We start from the raw sequence: 21,899 nt of genomic DNA, 5'->3' as shown, positions 1-21,899 counted from the left end.
GTATTTGCTCCTTGTGGTGACCCCTCTGTATTTGCTCCTTGTGATGACCCCTCTGTATTTGCTCCTTGTGGTGACCCCTCTGTATTTGCACCTTGTGGTGACCCCTCTGTATTTGCCCCTTGTGGTGACCCCTCTGTATTTGCCCCTTGTGGTGACCCCTCTGTATTTGCTCCTTGTGGTGACCCCTCTGTATTTGCTCCTTGTGATGACCCCTCTGTATTTGCTCCTTGTGGTGACCCCTCTGTATTTGCTCCTTGTGATGACCCCTCTGTATTTGCTCCTTGTGGTGACCCCTCTGTATTTGCTCCTTGTGGTGACCCCTCTGTATTTGCTCCTTGTGGTGACTCCTCTGTATTTGCTCCTTGTGGTGACCCCTCTGTATTTGCCCCTTGTGGTGACTCCTCTGTATTTGTTCCTTGTGGTGACCCCTCTGTATTTGCTCCTTGTGGTGACTCCTCTGTATTTGCTCCTTGTGGTGACTCCTCTGTATTTGCTCCTTGTGGTGACTCCTCTGTATTTCCTCCTTGTGGTGACTCCTCTGTATTTGCTCCTTGTGCTGACCCCTCTGTATTTGCCCCTTGTGGTGACCCCTCTGTATTTGCTACTAGTGGTGATTCCTCTGTATTTGCTCCTTGTGGTGACTCCTCTATGTTTGCTCCTTGTGGTGACCCCTCCGTATTTGCTCCTAGTGGTGATTCCTCTGTATTTGCTCCTTGTGGTGACCCCTCTGTATTTGCCCCTTGTGGTGACCCCTCTGTATTTGCCTCTTGTGGTGACCCCTCTGTATTTGCTCCTTGTGGTGACCCCTCTGTATTTGCTCCTTGTGGTGACCCCTCTGTATTTGCACCTTGTGGTGACCCCTCTGTATTTGCTCCTTGTGGTGACTCCTCTGTATTTGCTCCTTGTGGAGACCTCCTCTGTATTTGTACCTTGTGCTGACCCCTCTGTATTTGCACCTTGTGGTGACCTCCTCTGTATTTACTCTTTGTGGTGACCCCACTGTAATTACTCCTTGTGGTGACTCCTCTGTATTTGCTCCTTGTGCTGACCCCTCTGCATTTGCCCCTTGTGGTGACCCCTCTGTATTTGCTCCTTGTGGTGACCCCTCTGTATTTGCTCCTTGGGGTGACCCCTCCGTATTGGCTCCTTGTGGTGACTCCTCCGCATTGGCTCCTTGTGGTGACCCCTCCGAATTTGCTCCTTGTGGAGACCCCTCCGTATTTGCTCCTTGTGGTGACCCCTCCGTATTTGCTCCTTGAGGTGACCCCTCCGTATTTGCACTTTGTGGTGACTCCTCTGTATTTGCTCCTTGTGGTGACTCCTCTGTATTTGCTCCTTGTGGTGACTCCTCTGTATTTGCTCCTTGTGGTCACTCCATTGTATTTGCTCCTTGTGGTGACCCCTCTGTATTTGCTCCTTGTGGTGACCCCTCTGTATTTGCACCTTGTGGTGACTCCTCTGTATTTGCCCCTTGTGGTGACTCCTCTGTATTTGCTCCTTGTCGTGGATCCTCTGTATTTGCTCCTTGTGGTGACTCCTCTGTATTTGCTCCTTGTGCTGACCCCACTATATTTACTTCTTGTGGTGACTCCTCTGTATTTGCACCTTGTGGTGACCCCTCTTTATTTGCTCCTTGTGGTGACCCCTCTGTATTTGCTCCTTGTGGTGACCCCTCTGTATTTGCTCCTTGTGGTGACTCCTCTGTATTTGCTCCTTGTGGTGACCCCTCTGTATTTGCCCCTTGTGGTGACTCCTCTGTATTTGTTCCTTGTGGTGACCCCTCTGTATTTGCTCCTTGTGGTGACTCCTCTGTATTTGCTCCTTGTGGTGACTCCTCTGTATTTGCTCCTTGTGGTGACTCCTCTGTATTTCCTCCTTGTGGTGACTCCTCTGTATTTGCTCCTTGTGCTGACCCCTCTGTATTTGCCCCTTGTGGTGACCCCTCTGTATTTGCTACTAGTGGTGATTCCTCTGTATTTGCTCCTTGTGGTGACCCCTCCGTATTTGCCCCTTGTGGTGACCCCTCTGTATTTGCCTCTTGTGGTGACCCTTCTGTATTTGCTCCTTGTGGTGACCCCTCTGTATTTGCTCCTTGTGATGACCCCTCTGTATTTGCTCCTTGTGATGACCCCTCTGTATTTGCTCCTTGTGGTGGCTCCTCTGTATTTGCTCCTTGTGGTGACCCCTTTGTATTTGCGTCTTGTGGTGACCCTTCTGTATTTGCTCCTTGTGGTGACCCCTCTGTATTTGCTCCTTGTGATGACCCCTCTGTATTTGCTCCTTGTGGTGACCCCTCTGTATTTGCACCTTGTGGTGACCCCTCTGTATTTGCTCCTTGTGGTGACTCCTCTGTATTTGCTCCTTGTGGAGACCTCCTCTGTATTTGCTCCTTGTGGTGACCCCTCTGTATTTGTACCTTGTGCTGACCCCTCTGTATTTGCCCCTTGTGGTGACCTCCTCTGTATTTGCCCCTTGTGGTGACTCCTCTGTATTTGTACCTTGTGCTGACCCCTCTGTATTTGCCCCTTGTGGTGACCTCCTCTGTATTTGCCCCTTGTGGTGACCTCCTCTGTATTTGTACCTTGTGATGACCCCTCTGTATTTGCTCCTTGTGGTGACCCCTCTGTATTTGCCCCTTGTGGTGACCTCCTCTGTATTTGCCCCTTGTGGTGACTCCTCTGTATTTGTACCTTGTGCTGACCCCTCTGTATTTGCCCCTTGTGGTGACCTCCTCTGTATTTGCCCCTTGTGGTGACCTCCTCTGTATTTGTACCTTGTGATGACCCCTCTGTATTTGCTCCTTGTGGTGACTCCTCTGTATTTGTACCTTGTGCTGACCCCTCTGTATTTGCCCCTTGTGGTGACCTCCTCTGTATTTGCCCCTTGTGGTGACCTCCTCTGTATTTGTACCTTGTGATGACCCCTCTGTATTTGCTCCTTGTGGTGACCCCTCTGTATTTGCCCCTTGTGGTGACTCCTCTGTATTTGCTCCTTGTGGTGACTCCTCTGTATTTGTACCTTGTGGTGACCTACTCTGTATTTACTCTTTGTGGTGACCCCACTGTAATTACTCCTTGTGGTGACTCCTCTGTATTTGCTCCTTGTGCTGACCCCTCTGCATTTGCCCCTAGTGGTGACCCCTCTGTATTTGCTCCTTGTGGTGACCCCTCTGTATTTGCTCCTTGGGGTGACCCCTCCGTATTGGCTCCTTGTGGTGACTCCTCCGCATTGGCTCCTTGTGGTGACCCCTCCGAATTTGCTCCTTGTGGAGACCCCTCCGTATTTGCTCCTTGTGGTGACCCCTCCGTATTTGCTCCTTGAGGTGACCCCTCCGTATTTGCACTTTGTGGTGACTCCTCTGTATTTGCTCCTTGTGGTGACTCCTCTGTATTTGCTCCTTGTGGTGACTCCTCTGTATTTGCTCCTTGTGGTCACTCCATTGTATTTGCTCCTTGTGGTGACCCCTCTGTATTTGCTCCTTGTGGTGACCCCTCTGTATTTGCACCTTGTGGTGACTCCTCTGTATTTGCCCCTTGTGGTGACTCCTCTGTATTTGCTCCTTGTCGTGAATCCTCTGTATTTGCTCCTTGTGGTGACTCCTCTGTATTTGCTCCTTGTGCTGACCCCACTATATTTACTTCTTGTGGTGACTCCTCTGTATTTGCACCTTGTGGTGACCCCTCTTTATTTGCTTCTTGTGGTGACTCCTCTGTATTTGCTCCTTGTGGTGACTCCTCTGTATTTGCTCCTAGTGGTGATTCCTCTGTATTTGCTCCTTGTGGTGACTCCTCTGTATTTGCACCTAGTGGTGACCCCTCTGTATTTGCTCCTAGTGGTGATTCCTCTGTATTTGCTCCTTGTGGTGACTCCTCTGTGTTTGCTCCTTGTGGTGACCCCTCCGTATTTGCTCCTAGTGGTGACCCCTCTGTATTTGCTCCTTGTGGTGACTCCTCTGTATTTGCTCCTTGTGGTGACCCCTCTGTATTTGCTCCTTGTGGTGACCCCTCTGTATTTGCTCCTTGTGGTGACTCCTCTGTATTTGCACCTTGTGGTGACCCCTCTGTATTTGCTCCTTGTGGTGACTCCTCTGTATTTGTTCCTTGTGGTGACCCCTCCGTATTTGCTCCTTGGGGTGACCCCTCCGTATTTGCTCCTTGGGGTGACCCCTCCGTATTTGCTCCTTGGGGTGACCCCTCCGTATTTGCTCCTTGGGGTGACTCCTCCGTATTTGCTCCTTGGGGTGACCCCCTCCGTATTTGCCCCTTGTGGTGACTCCTCTGTATTTGCACCTTGTGGTGACCCCTCTGTATTTGCCCCTTGTGGTGACTCCTCTGTATTTGCTCCTTGTGGTGACTCCTCTGTATTTGTTCCTTGTGGTGACTCCTCTGTATTTGCACCTTGTGGTGACCCCTCTGTATTTGCCCCTTGTGGTGACTCCTCTGTATTTGCTCCTTATGGTGACCCCACTATATTTACTTCTTGTGGTGACTCCTCTGTATTTGCTCCTTGTGGTGACTCCTCTGTATTTGCACCTTGTGGTGACCCCTCTATATTTGCCCCTTGTGGTGACTCCTCTGTATTTGCTCCTTGTGGTGACTCCTCTATGTTTGCTCCTTGTGGTGACCCCTCCGTATTTGCTCCTAGTGGTGATTCCTCTGTATTTGCTCCTTGTGGTGACCCCTCTGTATTTGCCCCTTGTGGTGACCCCTCTGTATTTGCCTCTTGTGGTGACTCCTCTGTATTTGCTCCTAGTGGTGATTCCTCTGTATTTGCTCCTTGTAGTGACCCCTCTGTATTTGCTCCTTGTGGTGACCCCTCTGTATTTGCTCCTTGTGATGACCCCTCTGTATTTGCTCCTTGTGGTGACCCCTCTGTATTTGCTCCTTGTGGTGACTCCTCTGTATTTGCTCCTTGTGGAGACCTCCTCTGTATTTGTACCTTGTGCTGACCTCCTCTGTATTTGCTCCTTGTGGTGACTCCTCTGTATTTGCTCCTTGTGGAGACCTCCTCTGTATTTGCCCCTTGTGGTGACCTCCTCTGTATTTGTACCTTGTGGTGACCTACTCTGTATTTACTCTTTGTGGTGACTCCTCTGTATTTGCTCCTTGTGCTGACCCCTCTGCATTTGCCCCTTGTGGTGACCCCTCTGTATTTGCTCCTTGGGGTGACCCCTCTGTATTTGCTCCTTGGGGTGACCCCTCTGTATTTGCTCCTTGGGGTGACCCCTCCGTATTGGCTCCTTGTGGTGACTCCTCCGCATTGGCTCCTTGTGGTGACCCCTCCGAATTTGCTCCTTGTGGAGACCCCTCCGTATTTGCTCCTTGTGGTGACCCCTCCGTATTTGCTCCTTGAGGTGACCCCTCCGTATTTGCACTTTGTGGTGACTCCTCTGTATTTGCTCCTTGTGGTGACTCCTCTGTATTTGCTCCTTGTGGTGACTCCTCTGTATTTGCTCCTTGTGGTCACTCCATTGTATTTGCTCCTTGTGGTGACCCCTCTGTATTTGCTCCTTGTGGTGACCCCTCTGTATTTGCACCTTGTGGTGACTCCTCTGTATTTGCCCCTTGTGGTGACTCCTCTGTATTTGCTCCTTGTCGTGAATCCTCTGTATTTGCTCCTTGTGGTGACTCCTCTGTATTTGCTCCTTGTGCTGACCCCACTATATTTACTTCTTGTGGTGACTCCTCTGTATTTGCACCTTGTGGTGACCCCTCTTTATTTGCTTCTTGTGGTGACTCCTCTGTATTTGCTCCTTGTGGTGACTCCTCTGTATTTGCACCTTGTGGTGACCCCTCTTTATTTGCTCCTTGTGGTGACTCCTCTGTATTTGCACCTTGTGGTGACTCCTCTGTATTTGCTCCTTGTGGTGACTCCTCTGTATTTGCTCCTAGTGGTGATTCCTCTGTATTTGCTCCTTGTGGTGACTCCTCTGTATTTGCACCTAGTGGTGACCCCTCTGTATTTGCTCCTAGTGGTGATTCCTCTGTATTTGCTCCTTGTGGTGACTCCTCTGTGTTTGCTCCTTGTGGTGACCCCTCTGTATTTGCACCTAGTGGTGACCCCTCTGTATTTGCTCCTAGTGGTGATTCCTCTGTATTTGCTCCTTGTGGTGACTCCTCTGTATTTGCTCCTTGTGGTGACCCCTCTGTATTTGCCCCTTGTGGTGACCCCTCCGTATTTGCTCCTAGTGGTGACCCCTCTGTATTTGCTCCTTGTGGTGACTCCTCTGTATTTGCTCCTTGTGGTGACCCCTCTGTATTTGCTCCTTGTGGTGACCCCTCTGTATTTGCTCCTTGTGGTGACTCCTCTGTATTTGTTCCTTGTGGTGACCCCTCCGTATTTGCTCCTTGGGGTGACCCCTCCGTATTTGCTCCTTGGGGTGACCCCTCCGTATTTGCTCCTTGGGGTGACCCCTCCGTATTTGCTCCTTGGGGTGACCCCTCCGTATTTGCTCCTTGGGGTGACCCCTCCGTATTTGCTCCTTGGGGTGACTCCTCCGTATTTGCTCCTTGGGGTGACCCCCTCCGTATTTGCCCCTTGTGGTGACTCCTCTCTATTTGCACCTTGTGGTGACCCCTCTGTATTTGCCCCTTGTGGTGACTCCTCTGTATTTGCTCCTTGTGGTGACTCCTCTGTATTTGTTCCTTGTGGTGACTCCTCTGTATTTGCCCCTTGTGGTGACCCCTCTATTTGCTCCTTATGGTGACCCCACTATATTTACTTCTTGTGGTGACTCCTCTGTATTTGCTCCTTGTGGTGACTCCTCTGTATTTGCACCTTGTGGTGACCCCTCTGTATTTGCCCCTTGTGGTGACTCCTCTGTATTTGCTCCTTGTGGTGACCCCTCTGTATTTGCCCCTTGTGGTGACCTCCTCTGTATTTGCTCCTTGTGGTGACCCCTCTGTATTTGCTCCTTGTGGTGACCCCTCTGTATTTGCTCCTTGTGGTGTCTCCTCTGTATTTGCTCCTTGTGGTGTCTCCTCTGCATTTGCTCCTTGTGGTGACCCCTCTGTATTTGCTCCTTGTGGTGACCCCTCTGTATTTGCTCCTTGTGGGGACTCCTCTGTATTTGCCCCTTGTGGTGACCCCTCTGTATTTGCTCCTTGTGGTGACCCCTCCGTATTTGCTCCTAGTGGTGACCCCTCTGTATTTGCTCCTTGTGGTGACTCCTCTGTATTTGCTCCTTGTGGTGACCCCTCTGTATTTGCTCCTTGTGGTGACTCCTCTGTATTTGCTCCTTGTGGTCACTCCATTGTATTTGCTCCTTGTGGTGACCCCTCTGTATTTGCTCCTTGTGGTGACCCCTCTGTATTTGCACCTTGTGGTGACTCCTCTGTATTTGCCCCTTGTGGTGACTCCTCTGTATTTGCTCCTTGTCGTGAATCCTCTGTATTTGCTCCTTGTGGTGACTCCTCTGTATTTGCTCCTTGTGGTGACCCCTCTTTATTTGCTTCTTGTGGTGACTCCTCTGTATTTGCTCCTTGTGGTGACTCCTCTGTATTTGCTCCTAGTGGTGATTCCTCTGTATTTGCTCCTTGTGGTGACTCCTCTGTATTTGCACCTAGTGGTGACCCCTCTGTATTTGCTCCTAGTGGTGATTCCTCTGTATTTGCTCCTTGTGGTGACTCCTCTGTGTTTGCTCCTTGTGGTGACCCCTCCGTATTTGCTCCTAGTGGTGACCCCTCTGTATTTGCTCCTTGTGGTGACTCCTCTGTATTTGCTCCTTGTGGTGACCCCTCTGTATTTGCTCCTTGTGGTGACCCCTCTGTATTTGCTCCTTGTGGTGACTCCTCTGTATTTGTTCCTTGCGTTGTGGTGACCCCTCCGTATTTGCTCCTTGGGGTGACCCCTCCGTATTTGCTCCTTGGGGTGACCCCTCCGTATTTGCTCCTTGGGGTGACCCCTCCGTATTTGCTCCTTGGGGTGACCCCTCCGTATTTGCTCCTTGGGGTGACTCCTCCGTATTTGCTCCTTGGGGTGACCCCCTCCGTATTTGCCCCTTGTGGTGACTCCTCTCTATTTGCACCTTGTGGTGACCCCTCTGTATTTGCCCCTTGTGGTGACTCCTCTGTATTTGCTCCTTGTGGTGACTCCTCTGTATTTGTTCCTTGTGGTGACTCCTCTGTATTTGCACCTTGTGGTGACCCCTCTATTTGCTCCTTATGGTGACCCCACTATATTTACTTCTTGTGGTGACTCCTCTGTATTTGCTCCTTGTGGTGACTCCTCTGTATTTGCACCTTGTGGTGACCCCTCTGTATTTGCCCCTTGTGGTGACTCCTCTGTATTTGCTCCTTGTGGTGACCCCTCTGTATTTGCCCCTTGTGGTGACCTCCTCTGTATTTGCTCCTTGTGGTGACCCCTCTGTATTTGCTCCTTGTGGTGACCCCTCTGTATTTGCTCCTTGTGGTGTCTCCTCTGTATTTGCTCCTTGTGGTGTCTCCTCTGCATTTGCTCCTTGTGGTGACCCCTCTGTATTTGCTCCTTGTGGTGACCCCTCTGTATTTGCTCCTTGTGGGGACTCCTCTGTATTTGCCCCTTGTGGTGACCCCTCTGTATTTGCTCCTTGTGGTGACCTCTCTGTATTTGCCCCTTGTGGTGACCCCTCTGTATTTGCTCCTTGTGGGGACTCCTCTGTATTTGCCCCTTGTGGTGACCCCTCTGTATTTGCTCCTTGTGGTGACCTCTCTGTATTTGCCCCTTGTGGTGACTCCTCTGTATTTGCACCTTGTGGTGACTCCTCTGTATTTGCTCCTTGTGGTGACCCCTCTGTATTTGCTCCTTGTGGTGACCCCTCTGTATTTGCTCCTTGTGGTGACCCCTCTGTATTTGCTCCTTGTGGTGACCCCTCTGTATTTGCTCCTTGTGGTGACCCCTCTGTATTTGCTCCTTGTGGTGACTCCTCTGTATTTGCTCCTTGTGGTGACCCTACTGTAATTACTCCTTGTGGTGACCCCTCTGTATTTGCTCCTTGTGGTGACTCCTCTGTATTTACTCCTTGTGGTGACTCCACTGTAATTACTCCTTGTGGTGACTCCTCTGTATTTGCTCCTTGTGGTGACTCCTCCGTATTGGCTCCTTGTGGTGACTACTCCGCATTGGCTCCTTGTGGTGACCCCTCCGAATTTGCTCCTTGTGGTGACCCCTCCGTATTTGCTCCTTGTGGAGACCCCTCCGTATTTGCTCCTTGTGGTGACCCCTCCGTATTTGCTCCTTGTGGTAACCCCTCCGTATTTGCACTTTGTGGTGACTCCTCTGTATTTGCACCTTGTGGCGACCCCTCTTTATTTGCTTCTTGTGGTGACTCCTCTGTATTTGCTCCTAGTGGTGATTCCTCTGTATTTGCTCCTAGTGGTGATTCCTCTGTATTTGCTCCTTGTGGTGACTCCTCCGTATTGGCTCCTTGTGGTGACTACTCCGCATTGGCTCCTTGTGGTGACCCCTCCGAATTTGCTCCTTGTGGTGACCCCTCCGTATTTGCTCCTTGTGGAGACCCCTCCGTATTTGCTCCTTGTGGTGACCCCTCCGTATTTGCTCCTTGTGGTAACCCCTCCGTATTTGCACTTTGTGGTGACTCCTCTGTATTTGCACCTTGTGGCGACCCCTCTGTATTTGCTCCTTGTGGTGACTCCTCTGTATTTGCACCTTGTGGTGACCCCTCTGTATTTGCTCCTTGTGGTGACTCCTCTGTATTTGCTCCTTGTGGTGACCTCTCTGTATTTGCTCCTTGTGGTGACTCCTCTGTATTTGCTCCTTGTGGTGACCTCTCTGTATTTGCCCCTTGTGGTGACCCCTCTGGATTTGCCCCTTGTGGTGACCCCTCTGGATTTACTCCTTGTGGTGACCACTCTGTATTTGCTCCTTGTGGTGACTCCTCTGTATTTGCTCCTTGTGGTGACCACTCTGTATTTACTCCTTGTGGTGACCCCTCTGTATTTGCTCCTTGTGGTGACCACTCTGTATTTGCTCCTTGTGGTGACTCCTCTGTATTTGCCCCTTGTGGTGACCTCCTCTGTATTTACTCCTTGTGGTGACCTCCTCTGTATTTGCTCCTTGTGGTGACCTCCTCTGTATTTGCTCCTTGTGGTGACCACTCTGTATTTGCTCCTTGTGGTGACCTCCTCTGTATTTATACCTTGTGGTGACCTCCTCTGTATTTACTCCTTGTGGTGACCTCCTCTGTATTTATACCTTGTGGTGACCTCCTCTGTATTTGCCCCTTGTGGTGACCTCCTCTGTATTTGCTCCTTGTGGTGACTCCTCTGTATTTGCTCCTTGTGGTGACCTCCTCTGTAATTACTCCTTGTGGTGACTCCTCTGTATTTGCTCCTTGTGGTGACTCCTCCGTATTGGCTCCTTGTGGTGACTCCTCCACATTGGCTCCTTGTGGTGACCCCTCCGCATTGGCTCCTTGTGGTGACCCCTCCGAATTTGCTCCTTGTGGTGACCCCTCCGAATTTGCTCCTTGTGGTGACCCCTCCGTATTTGCTCCTTGTGGAGACCCCTCCGTATTTGCTCCTTGTGGTGACCCCTCCGTATTTGCTCCTTGTGGTGACCCCTCCGTATTTGCTTCTTGTGGTGACTCCTATGTATTTGCTCCTTGTGGTGACTCCTCTGTATTTGTTCCTTGTGGTGACTCCTCTGTATTTGCACCTTGTGGTGACCCCTCTATTTGCTCCTTATGGTGACCCCACTATATTTACTTCTTGTGGTGACTCCTCTGTATTTGCTCCTTGTGGTGACTCCTCTGTATTTGCCCCTTGTGGTGACCCCTCTGTATTTGCTCCTTGTGGTGACCACTCTGTATTTACTCCTTGTGGTGACCCCTCTGTATTTGCTCTTTGTGGTGACCCCTCTGTATTTACTCCTTGTGGTGACCCCTCTGTATTTACTCCTTGTGGTGACTCCTCTGTATTTGCTCCTTGTGGTGACTCCTCTGTATTTGCTCCTTGTGGTGACTCCTCTGTATTTACTCCTTGTGGTGACCCCTCTGTATTTGCTCTTTGTGGTGACCCCTCTGTATTTACTCCTTGTGGTGACTCCTCTGTATTTGCTCCTTGTGGTGACTCCTCTGTATTTGCTCCTTGTGGTGACCCCTCTGTATTTGCTCCTTGTGGTGACTCCTCTGTATTTGCTCCTTGTGGTGACCCCTCTGTATTTGCTCCTTGTGGTGACTCCTCTGTATTTGCTCCTTGTGGTGACTCCTCTGTATTTGCTCCTTGTGGTGACCCCTCTGTATTTGCTCCTTGTGGTGACCACTCTGTATTTACTCCTTGTGGTGACCCCTCTGTATTTGCCCCTTGTGGTGACCCCTCTGTATTTGCTCCTTGTGGTGACTCCTCTGTATTTGCTCCTTGTGGTGACCCCTCTGTATTTGCTCCTCGTGGTGACCTCTCTGTATTTGCACCTCATGGTGACCCCTCTGTATTTGCTCTCATGAAGTCTTGTCTTTATGGGACACTTAGATCCTGAAGCACTGACATCCCAGAGAGTGTTCTTCACTTGGGTGGATGTGGTGAAGGGTTTCCAATCACCATGATAAGGATTCTGCAATCATACACCACAGTTGTCTTTCGGGGATGTCCAGACCATTTTGAGTTCCCAGCTCAGCAGTGAATGTACCAGACTGTTGATTTGACTGCTCCTAACATTTCTGCTCTCATGTTGTCCGCCCAATGATATTTTTTTTCTCCTCCATTGAGATCTCCTTTGACCGCATGGTGTGGGATCACAGAAACTGCTCTGAGTGCAAATGCCGCACTTGGGATAAGCTCCAGACCTTATACCTGCTTAATTGATGATGGATTAATGAGGGAATAACCTATGCAGCCCATTAAAGAGCTTCTGAGATAATTGTCCATTTACCTTTGGGCCTTTGAAAAAGAGGCAGCTACATTTTAAAGACGGATAATTCTTAAACCGTTCCTCCAATTAGGATGTAAAGACCTCAAATTAAAGTTGAGAGGCAGCACCTAAAGCTTAGTATATAATTGTATCTCAACTATGTTTTGGTGAACAGCTAAAATGTCAAAACTTATGTCCCTCTCCAATATCTCTGGACTTAAATGTTAGATGTGGTCACTGCTGGAAAGATCTACAGGCTCTTCTCATCAACGATAACAGAGACACAATATGGTCTGAGGCTGGAAAGATCTAACAAATCAACTTAAAAACTGCCAGAACCTATGACATCTATGGTTGCAGGAGCAAAAATGTCCCACCAGATACAGATCTGGTCCAGAGCTCAGCGCCATCTACCTGATGAGTCTCCGGGACATTGTGATTGTCCTCTGGACAGTCCTGGAGATACAGAGGACGGGGACATCTCTCTGGGGGATTTCTTTCCATGAGTCCATCTGTAGGAAACACACAGTGACAGAATACATTGTGTTATGTGATGAGGAGATGATAGGAGTAGTAAACCACAGAATAGGCACGACAGTCTCCCCTCCTTACCCTGCGGATCTGCCCATAAATCCATCGTCTCTTCTCCTTCATCTATAACCTCAACCTTAATACCAATCAGATCTTTACCCTAAAAAGACAAGAAAAACATAAAATTGAGCTCCGGTCCAATCCATTATGATCAGATGTGGTGGAGACTTCAGCGCCATCTACCTGATGAGTCTGCGGGACATTGTGATTCTCGTCTGGACAGTCCTGGGGATACAGAGGACGTGGACATGTCTCTAGTGGGTTTCGCCTTCTGGATCCATCTGTGACAGACACAAACATACACTAACTGATGACACAACGTGTGTGTGTATGTGTGTGATAGATATATATAATATATATAAAAGATACAGTAACTGAATGTGGCTGTCCTGGTCCTTGCTATTCCATGCGCTATGCAGCAAGTCTACTTACACTGCATGATCTCCTCCAGTCTTTGTTAATCCTGACCTTTAGCTTAGAGAATCCAACACACTTCACGAGTCTCAAAAGGATGATAATTAGGGATGATCGAATACTTCGATTATCTGGCTTCGCAAATATTTTCCTAATACCTCGCTGCTATTCGAATATTCGATGCACAATGTAAGTCTATGGGAAGCCCGAATAGTTCCGAATAGTTGTTATTCGGGTTTCCCATAGACTTACATTGCGCATCGAATATTCGCGAATAGGGGCGAGGTATTCGGAAAATATTCGTGAAGCCGGATAATCGAACAATTCGATCATCCCTAATAATAATGCAATGGAATCTAAAGATGCAACTGGATAGGGAGGACTTATCTGAACTAGCGATGCAATTTATTTCAAGCCAACATGAGGTCTTCGTGCTGTGAAACACCTGTAAGCCTGTATGGACACACTGCCTCAAACATCTAGTGTTTAATCTCTGGTTTATCAACATCTGCCGCAACCTCTAGGACATTCTTTTTGGAGTTCATCTCCACATCTGTCTATGCCTACTCACTTCGATGGTGATCCTAAGGCCTGCCAAAGCTTGGCTGGGAGGATCAAAGTTCTAAGTGTGTGGAGCATTTACCAATTTGTTTTCTGACTGGTATGTTGTTTGGTGGTGCCATCGATAGGGAATAAGACAATCTTATGATGCCATCTCAATCCTCCTTCCTGGCCGACATCTATACACTGTTTGACGAACCAGGAAAATGTTCCCCCCAACGGCTAACTCTATTCTTTTGGATTAGACACGGAACTCTCTCTGTGGGACGTTGTTCCAGTCAGTTCCGAACAAAGTACTCTAAAATGGTCTATCTAGCCTGATGAAGAATGCACATGCTGGTAGAGATATTCCATCTTCCCTTGATGAACTCATTTCTCTTGCCACCCGTGTGGGCTTACGAATTAAAGAGAGATAGAGAATTTTCAGGATTTAAAGGGAACCAAACATCAGGATTTTCGTGTATAAGCTGCAGCCAGTGCAGTACTGGCACTATCATGCACATTGTGTACATACCATCAGGGGGCAGCTCGGGTGTTTAGGCAGTGAAATACAACTTTATAAAGTTTGAAATTTCGTGCACTTTTTGATTGACGTGTGCACCTCTGCAGATAATGTCCGGGCGGGTTATGCAGGAGTTCCCCGCCCCCCCACCAGCCTGTTCCTCCCTCTCTCCTGATGTCCGGGTGGGTTATGCACGTGTTCCCCGCCCCCCCGCGCCGCCTGTTCCTCCCTCCCTCCCTCTGGCTGTATGTAAATATCTAATCTTCAGAAACATGGAGCCGGAGTGGGCCTCTGCGCATAGCGCTTATCTCCGGCGCCATGTTTCTGAAGCCCCCGCATTACACAACTTGGTGTCTGAGAGGGCGGCGCATGCGCCCTCGTTTCTTCACAGCCCGTTGTGACCGCGGGAGCGCGCGCGATTAGAACAGGACAGAACAGCTGACCGGAGGACGCGATTACCTGCTGCTCCTGTATCGTGCCGCCCCAGGACACCGGGCCAACACACCAGCCGGTGTGACATCGCTGTGGCGCCGCCCTCTCAGACACCAAGTTGTGTAATGCGGGGGCTTCACAAACATGGCGCCGGAGATAAGCGCTATGCGCGGAGGCCCACTCCGACGCCATGTTTCTGAAGATTAGATATTTACATACAGCCAGAGGGAGGGAGGAACAGGCAGCGCGGGGGGGCGGGGAACACGTGCATAACCCGCCTGGACATCAGGAGAGAGGGAGGAACAGGCTGGTGGAGGGGCGGGGAACTCCTGCATAACCCGCCCGGACATTAACAGAGAGGTGCACACGTCAATCAAAAAGTGCACGAAATTTCAAACTTTATAAAGTTGTATTTCACTGCCTAAACACCCGAGCTGCACCCTAATGGTATGTACACACTGTGCATGATAGTGCCAGCACTGCACTGGCTGCAGCTTATACACGAAAATCCTGATGTTTGGTTCCCTTTAAGAGTTTTTAATATCTGAGCATCTTGAAAAGCTCATCTCAGAGAGGCCACACAGGAACCCATGCAAATTGGCCAGAAGAAATTATTTTCAGTAAAGTTTACCTTAAAAAGATTTTGACACCAGATGGAAGGACTTTGTCTATGTTGTAGTGAGAAGACGTATTCCCACAAGGACAGTTCTAAACTCAAAGGCAAACAGTTAAAACTGTAGACCAGTGGTTCCCAAACTCCAGTCCTCAAAACCCCCAACAAGTCATGTTTTCAGGATTTCCTTAATATAGAACAGGTGATGCCTTGATAATGATTCCATCACCTGTTCAATAGTAGGGAAATCTGAAAACATGACTTGTTGGGGGCCATGAGGACTGGAGTTTGGGAAATCCTGATCTAGACGGTAGGAGAAGGAGGAGATACTGCCATGGGGGTTAACATTTACTTCCATCAAAAACAAGCTTGTGGTGCCTTTGTCTATTGTCTTCAGCTCCTCTAAGGTCAAGGAACAAGCCTCCATGGAATCTGAACCTGCAGAGAATTTTATTGACTTTTCATTAGTCGGAAGGCTGAAAATGAGTTTAATTTCTTTGCAGACACTTTAGAAATTAATCTCGATGAATGGTTCCAAAATTGCCGGTGTTCGTATCCAACTTTGGACTGACTCTCTAAGTTGGAGCACTTAACACGGAGAACATTGCTCTTTTTGTTTAGCCATTTTCTGATTCATCAGTGATCTTCGGACTTTCATGGTTAATAATAATATATTTATTCACTTATATAGTGCCATTAATTCCACAGCACTTTACATGCATCATTACTGTCCCCATTGAGGCTCACAATCTAAATTTCCTATCTGTATGTTTTTGGAGCGTGGGAGGAAACCGGAGAACCCTGAGGAAACCCACACAAACACGGGGAGAACATACAAACTCCTTGCAGATGTTGTCCTTGGTGGGATTTGAACCCAGGACCCCAGCCCAACCACTGAGCCATCATGCCGCCTTTAAAAGCTACACACTGTCATTATTTTCCCGTTGTCACACCAAATCGCACAGTGGAGATAATTTTCAAAATTGCCTCAAAGCCCCTACCTCTACTTCCTTCTCTACGGTTTCCATTTTCTCCACCTTGCCTTTCCTTTTTAACACTTTGTTGACATCTTTTCCAAGCAGAAGACCAAAGCGGTACTTCCTCATGGACCGTTTGACTGTACCATACCCCCTTTTCCTGGTACTGAACGGCTCGTGGGGGAAGTTCATCTCCTCTCCCAAAGAATTAAGCAATGTCTCTTTACATTAAAGAGAATTTAGAAAGTGGGTTCATCCAAAAGTATCTGGCCCTGATGCAGCAAAGCTTTTACACCAGTCATAAAACACTTTGAGAAGTCACCTAAATTTATGTGCAATACAGAGTTACGCAAAATTTTTGCGTTTTTTGGTGTTTTCATGCATGAGTGCTAGCGGGTTTTTTTATGTCAGATAAGCAACTCCAGTATTGGAGTAATATTTGTGATACAGCGCATGCCATTGAGAAGATGCGCTAAACTCAGTAAGTGGCATGTGCTTCTTAAGAAATTCAAATTAAAACTACGTGTAGCTTATAACCTAATCTGCATTAAAAAGGGTAGCAAATAAGTTGTATTCACTAGGCTTGATGGTCCATATGAATTTTTTGGCCATTGTTCCTAATTATTTAATGCAGCGGCTTTGTTTCAGTATTTCATTAATTAAATCTTTTGTGATGTTCGGAATCACTGTTTATTTTACTTGCTTAAATAGCGCCATTAATTTTAAATTTGCAGCATAGACATTATCATCACTGTCTTCATTGGGCCTCACAATCAAAATTCCCTGTGCGTATGTCTTTGGAGTGTGGGAGAAAAGTGCAGTGCTTGGAGGAAACCGACCAAACACGGGGAGAACATAAACTGCTTGTATACATTGTCTTTGGTAGGCTTTAGTCTACCAGCATGACATCCATATCTCTCCAAGACCTGGATTCACACAGTCTTCTTGTCCATTCCAGTTGAAGAGCCTGCGACAAAATCTTCTACAGTGGGTGAAATAAGTATTGAACACATCAACAATTTTCTAAGTAAATAGATTTGTAAAGGTGCTATTGACATGAATGTCTCACCAGATGTCGGTAAAAAACCATCCGATCCACACAGGCAAAAAAAAAAAAAAAAAAAATCAAACCATAGATGTCCATAAATTATGTGTAATAATGAGAAATGACAGGGAAAAAAGTATTGAACAAATAAAGAGAGGTGCAAAACGCCCTGGAAAATCATGACACCAACGGAAATCTGTCAATAATTAGAAAGTAATCCTGCCGCTCATTGAGAAATTATACCAGCTGGTTCGACTGATGGCCTATAAAGCAAAAAAAAAAAAAAAAGTGTCTCATTATCAAGCTTTTATACAAGAAACATCCCATGATGTGTAAAAACAGTGAGCTGCCACAAGACCTTCACAACCTTATTGTTGCAAAACATACTGGAGGCATTGGTTAGAGATAGAAGACTTTCTAAACTACTGAAGGTTTCAGTGAGCCCTGTCGGAAATGGAAAGAACAGCATTTCTCCATGAACTGGTCACAGCTAGTTGCTCCACGCAAGATTTCAGACAGAGGAGTGAAAATAATTGTCAGAAGAGTTGTCCAAGAGTCAAGGACTCAGTGGAGAGCTACAAACAGACCTGGAATCAGCAGGGACAATTGTTTCATAGAAAACAATAAGGAATGCAATCCTCGTCCATGGCTTGTATACATGCTCCCCACGCAAGACTCTATTGCGGAACAAAAAGAAGGTTTAAGAGCGTTTACAGTTTTTTCAACAAAATTTAGACAAGCCTTTTGAAATACTGGGAAAATATAGTCTGGTCAGAGGAGAGCAAAATTTTACTCTTTTGAGGTCATAATACATACATATTTGGCAGCAAAATGGCAAATCACTCCAAAAACACCACTGGAAAAGTGAAGTTTGAGGTGGGAACATCATGGTCTGGGGCTGTTTTTCAGCAGACGGCGCTGGCAAATTTCATACAATTGAAAAAAGGATGAATGGACAAATGTATTGCTAAATACTTGATAAAAACCTGCTGCCATCTACTAGAATGAGTAAGTGACCGCGTTTGCCCTGAGATGGAGCATATTTAATTCAATTCTGTACTGAAGGGGTTGAGGTTTATTTCTATCCTGCAGTAATTTAACAAGTAGTTGTAGCCTCAGCAGCCTCTCCCTTCTTGTATAAATATCCGCTTCTCACTCCTTCCTATGCTGGCTATAGTTCATACCTATGCTGTCCACTTTGAAGGAGATTAACATCTCGCTGGTATTCACTTGACAGGGTGAGGTCAGGGCTAGCGAGGGCCTAGGCATGTGATGACGTACTGGAGGAAAGACCCATTTAGTCATGTAATGGAGTGCAGAGATCAGCCTGAGATGAGTGTTAAGAGGTGACCCCGCTCCTCTCTCCCTAGCACCAAGACCTTTCATTGTAGTCTTGCCATGGTGTGTTGCGCCGCTTGCTGAGAGTCCTCTTGTACCTGGCGTGACACCTGCAGTCACATCGTGACAGGTAGCTCCTCTTACGGCCCCCATTTGGAAGGGTGCCAATTCTCAGAACTGGTCAGATTCTGCAGTTCAAGCAATTCTGTTTCTCTACTTCTACACCACCTAGATTTTCATGTTCTTCCTTGAAATGGATGCCTCTGCTATTGATGCAGGAACAGCTCCATCACAATATTTATGAAGCTCTATAAAGTATTTTTGCTGTTTCCTTTCCAGGAAATTCTCTATACAGATCATAAAAACATGGAGTACTGTCAGTTGGATGATGCTGAAACCTCATCAACCTTAATGGTCGCTCTTTTTCTCGAGGTTTGACTTCATCTACACCCACTGGACAGCTTGGAAAAAAAAAAAAAAGACAGATCTGATGCCATTTCGAGATCTTAGGATTCAGATTTAAAGGACTTCAACCTACTCGGATCAATGATCACGCAAGATGTAGAGACGATGCCAGAAGTCAATCGGAGAATAGCTATGGGCAACCTAACAATGAAGTCATTGGACAAGGTCTTCAAATCAAGGAACATTTCACTGGTCACGAAGACACGGCTCATACATAGTCTAGTCTCGGTTCGTACATAGTCTAATCTCAGCTCGGACATAGTCTAGTCTGTTCTCTAGTAACATACGGATGCAAAACCTGGACGATAAAAGGAACAAGAAAGAAGAAGAATCAACGCCATCAAAATGTGGTGCTGGAGAAGGATGCTATCAATACCATGGATGGTAAGAAGAACAAACAAGTCAATTTTGGAACAAATCAAGCCAGACATGTCACTTGAAGCAAGAATCATCAAGTTGCAACTTGCCTATTTTGGACACATCATACGAACTGGAGATCATCATCAAATTCGGAAGAATATAAGCCACAAACCAAAGAGGAAGACCAGCAACATGATGGCTTGATACTATCGAGAAACTGGCAGAGGAGACCCTGGTGAACCTAACTAGGCTTGCTCAAGATCAATTTTCCAACAGAGCATTCGTCCATCAAGTTACCATGGCTCGAGATTGAGCTGAAAGCCTTTAAATAATAATAAAATCATGATGCTTCGGTAAATGTCCCCCTCAAGTAACTGAACTTGTTAATTTTCTTGTTTCTACTACTAACTATCCATCTAAAAGACAAATCTGACCCATTGTTTACAAAGAAGATTTGTTATTTTACACCCAAAACATTTAATTTCTTAAATTCATGTCAGGGTGCTTTCAGGGCCAGCAAGAGCCCAGGCACGGGATCAACACATGAAAGGAGGTGGGGGAGGAAGGGGGGGTGAGGGCCCATCTAGGCAAGTTAGGGAGTGCAGGGATCAGCCACCCTGCTCCACTCTCCCTAGCGCAATGGCCCACCATTGTATTGTGTACCCTTTGTGTGACATCCCTCACCAGGGAGTTTCCCGTCCCCCGGTCTATCACCACCCAAGTATTTCTGCTGAGTTGCACCATTTGCCTGGAGACCACTTGTGCCAGTCGTGACGCCGGTAGTCACATTGTGACATTGATCTGGCACCTCATGGTGTCAAATTGTCCAGCCCATTTTTTCTCATTATCCCTTGTGTGAATTAAAACTTTTGACACGAAAGTAAAATTTTAGCACAAAAATCCACTAAGTTTTTCATTTGTTTATAGGTCGCTTTACTCGTATCGGCCTTTTCAGCTTTGCCCATAAGGGCTTTGTGATGGCCACTCCAAAACATTCACTGTGTTATCCTTAAGCCACTTTGTAGCCAGTTTGACAGTAGCTTCGGGTTATTATCCATTTGGAAGACCCTTTTCCACCCAAGCTTTAAGTTCCTGGCTGACGTCTTGAGATGTTCCTCGGTATTGTCACATAATCTTCTCTCCTCGTGATGCCATCTATTTTGTGAAGTCTCCAGTCCCTCCTGCAGCAAAACAACCCCACAACATGATGCTGCCGCCCCCGTGTGTCACAGTTGGGATGCTGTTCTTAGGCTTCAAAGCTTCTACGTTTTTACTCCAAATGTAACAATGTTAAATTTTATCTTCGTCAGATCACAGGACACGTCTCCAAAAATTAAGCTCTGTGTTCCGGTGTGCATTTGTAAACATTAATCCGGCTTTTTTTCTGTTTCTTTTGGAGTGATGGCTTCTTCCTGGAAGAGTGACCTTTCAGCCCATGTTGATACAGGACTCATGTCACTGTGGATAATGATACAATGTTACCAGCTTCCGCCAGCATCTTCACAAGGTCTTTTGCTTAGTTCTTGGGTTGATCTGCACATGTCTGACCAAAGCACGTTCATCTCTGGTACAGAGAACCCGTCTTCTTCCTGAGCGTTATGATGGCTGGATGTTCCCATCTTGTTTGTACTTGTGTATAATTGTTTGTACAGATGAACGAGGCATCTACAGGTATCTGGAAATTGCCCCCAAGGATGAACCAGACTTGTGCAAGTCCACAATTCTCCTCCTGAGATCTTGGCTGATTTCTTGTGACTTTCCCATGATGCTACACAAACAAGCAGTGTGTTTCAGGTGTGCATTATATACATCCACAGGTGTGTCTCTAATTAACTCAGATGTTGCCAATAAACCTATCAGAAGCTTCCAAAGACATGACATCATCATATGGGCTGTCCCATATTGTTTAAAGGCACAGTACTTTGTAAACTTTTTACTTTGCAAAAAGTAATAAAAATGCCTGAAAATATTCTCGCTCATTATTCCGGCATTTGGCAAATAGAAATAATTTTTGTTCCTAATTGACCGAAAATGGGAGAAAAACCTATAGATGGGTCTCTATAGAAAGCGTCGGGAAAAACCTGCAGATGTGTCTTTATAGAGAGCGGAGGGAAAAACCTGCAGATGTGTCTCTATAGAAAGCGGAGGGGAAAACCTGCAGATGTGTCTTTATAGAGAGCGGAGAGAAAAACCTGCAGATGTGTCTGTATAGAGAGCGGAGGGAAAAACCTGCAGATGTGTCTGTATATAGAGAGGAGGGAAAAACCTGCAGATGTGTCTGTATAGAGAAGGAGGGAAACTAAGGGTTTCAACTGTATAAAGGAGTCAACTCTCACCTTGTGATGTCAGAGGCCGGTGTTCCTCAATGAGGACATCCTTCAACCGGTCCTTGGGTCCTTCCAGATACTCCCACTCCTCCATGGAAAGACAGCGCCGTCCTGACGCCTTATGGGAGCCTGAAACACAATGACACTGACATCACCCAGAATCCTCCAGTGCTCCCTGTATAATGTCCCAGCAGTCACCTCTCCCCTCATCACCCAGAATCCTCCAGTGCTTCCTGTATAATGTCCCAGCAGTCACCTCTCCCCTCATCACCCATAATCCTCCAGTGTCTCCTGTATAATGTCCCAGCAGTCACCTCTCCCCTCATCACCCAGAATCCTCCAGTGCTTCCTGTATAATGTCCCAGCAGTCACCTCTCCCCTCATCACCCAGAATCCTCCAGTGCTTCCTGTATAATGTCCCAGCAGTCAC

At 47.3% G+C, this 21,899-nt stretch overlaps 1 protein-coding gene across 1 annotated transcript in view; it reads right to left on the bottom strand.

The window, feature by feature from the left end:
• LOC142257971 (uncharacterized) overlaps window positions 1-21,597 on the bottom strand; it is a 39,160-nt gene extending 17,563 nt beyond the window's left edge. The window contains exons 1-4 of the mRNA XM_075330315.1: window positions 21,479-21,597; window positions 12,619-12,716; window positions 12,457-12,535; window positions 12,259-12,356 (exon numbers count right to left, since the gene is read on the bottom strand). Of these exons, the coding sequence (XP_075186430.1) occupies window positions 12,259-12,356; window positions 12,457-12,535; window positions 12,619-12,716; window positions 21,479-21,563 (360 nt within the window). The 5' untranslated portion in view covers window positions 21,564-21,597. The remainder of the gene's footprint in view (window positions 1-12,258; window positions 12,357-12,456; window positions 12,536-12,618; window positions 12,717-21,478) is intronic.
• Between the last annotated feature and the right edge of the window lie 302 nt (window positions 21,598-21,899).

This window comes from Anomaloglossus baeobatrachus, chromosome 1 (genome assembly GCF_048569485.1).
Source record: "Anomaloglossus baeobatrachus isolate aAnoBae1 chromosome 1, aAnoBae1.hap1, whole genome shotgun sequence".
NCBI classification, from domain to species: Eukaryota; Metazoa; Chordata; class Amphibia; order Anura; family Aromobatidae; genus Anomaloglossus; species Anomaloglossus baeobatrachus.
Note: the sequence above shows the minus strand (reverse complement) of the source record. Positions and strands in the feature narration are given on the sequence as shown.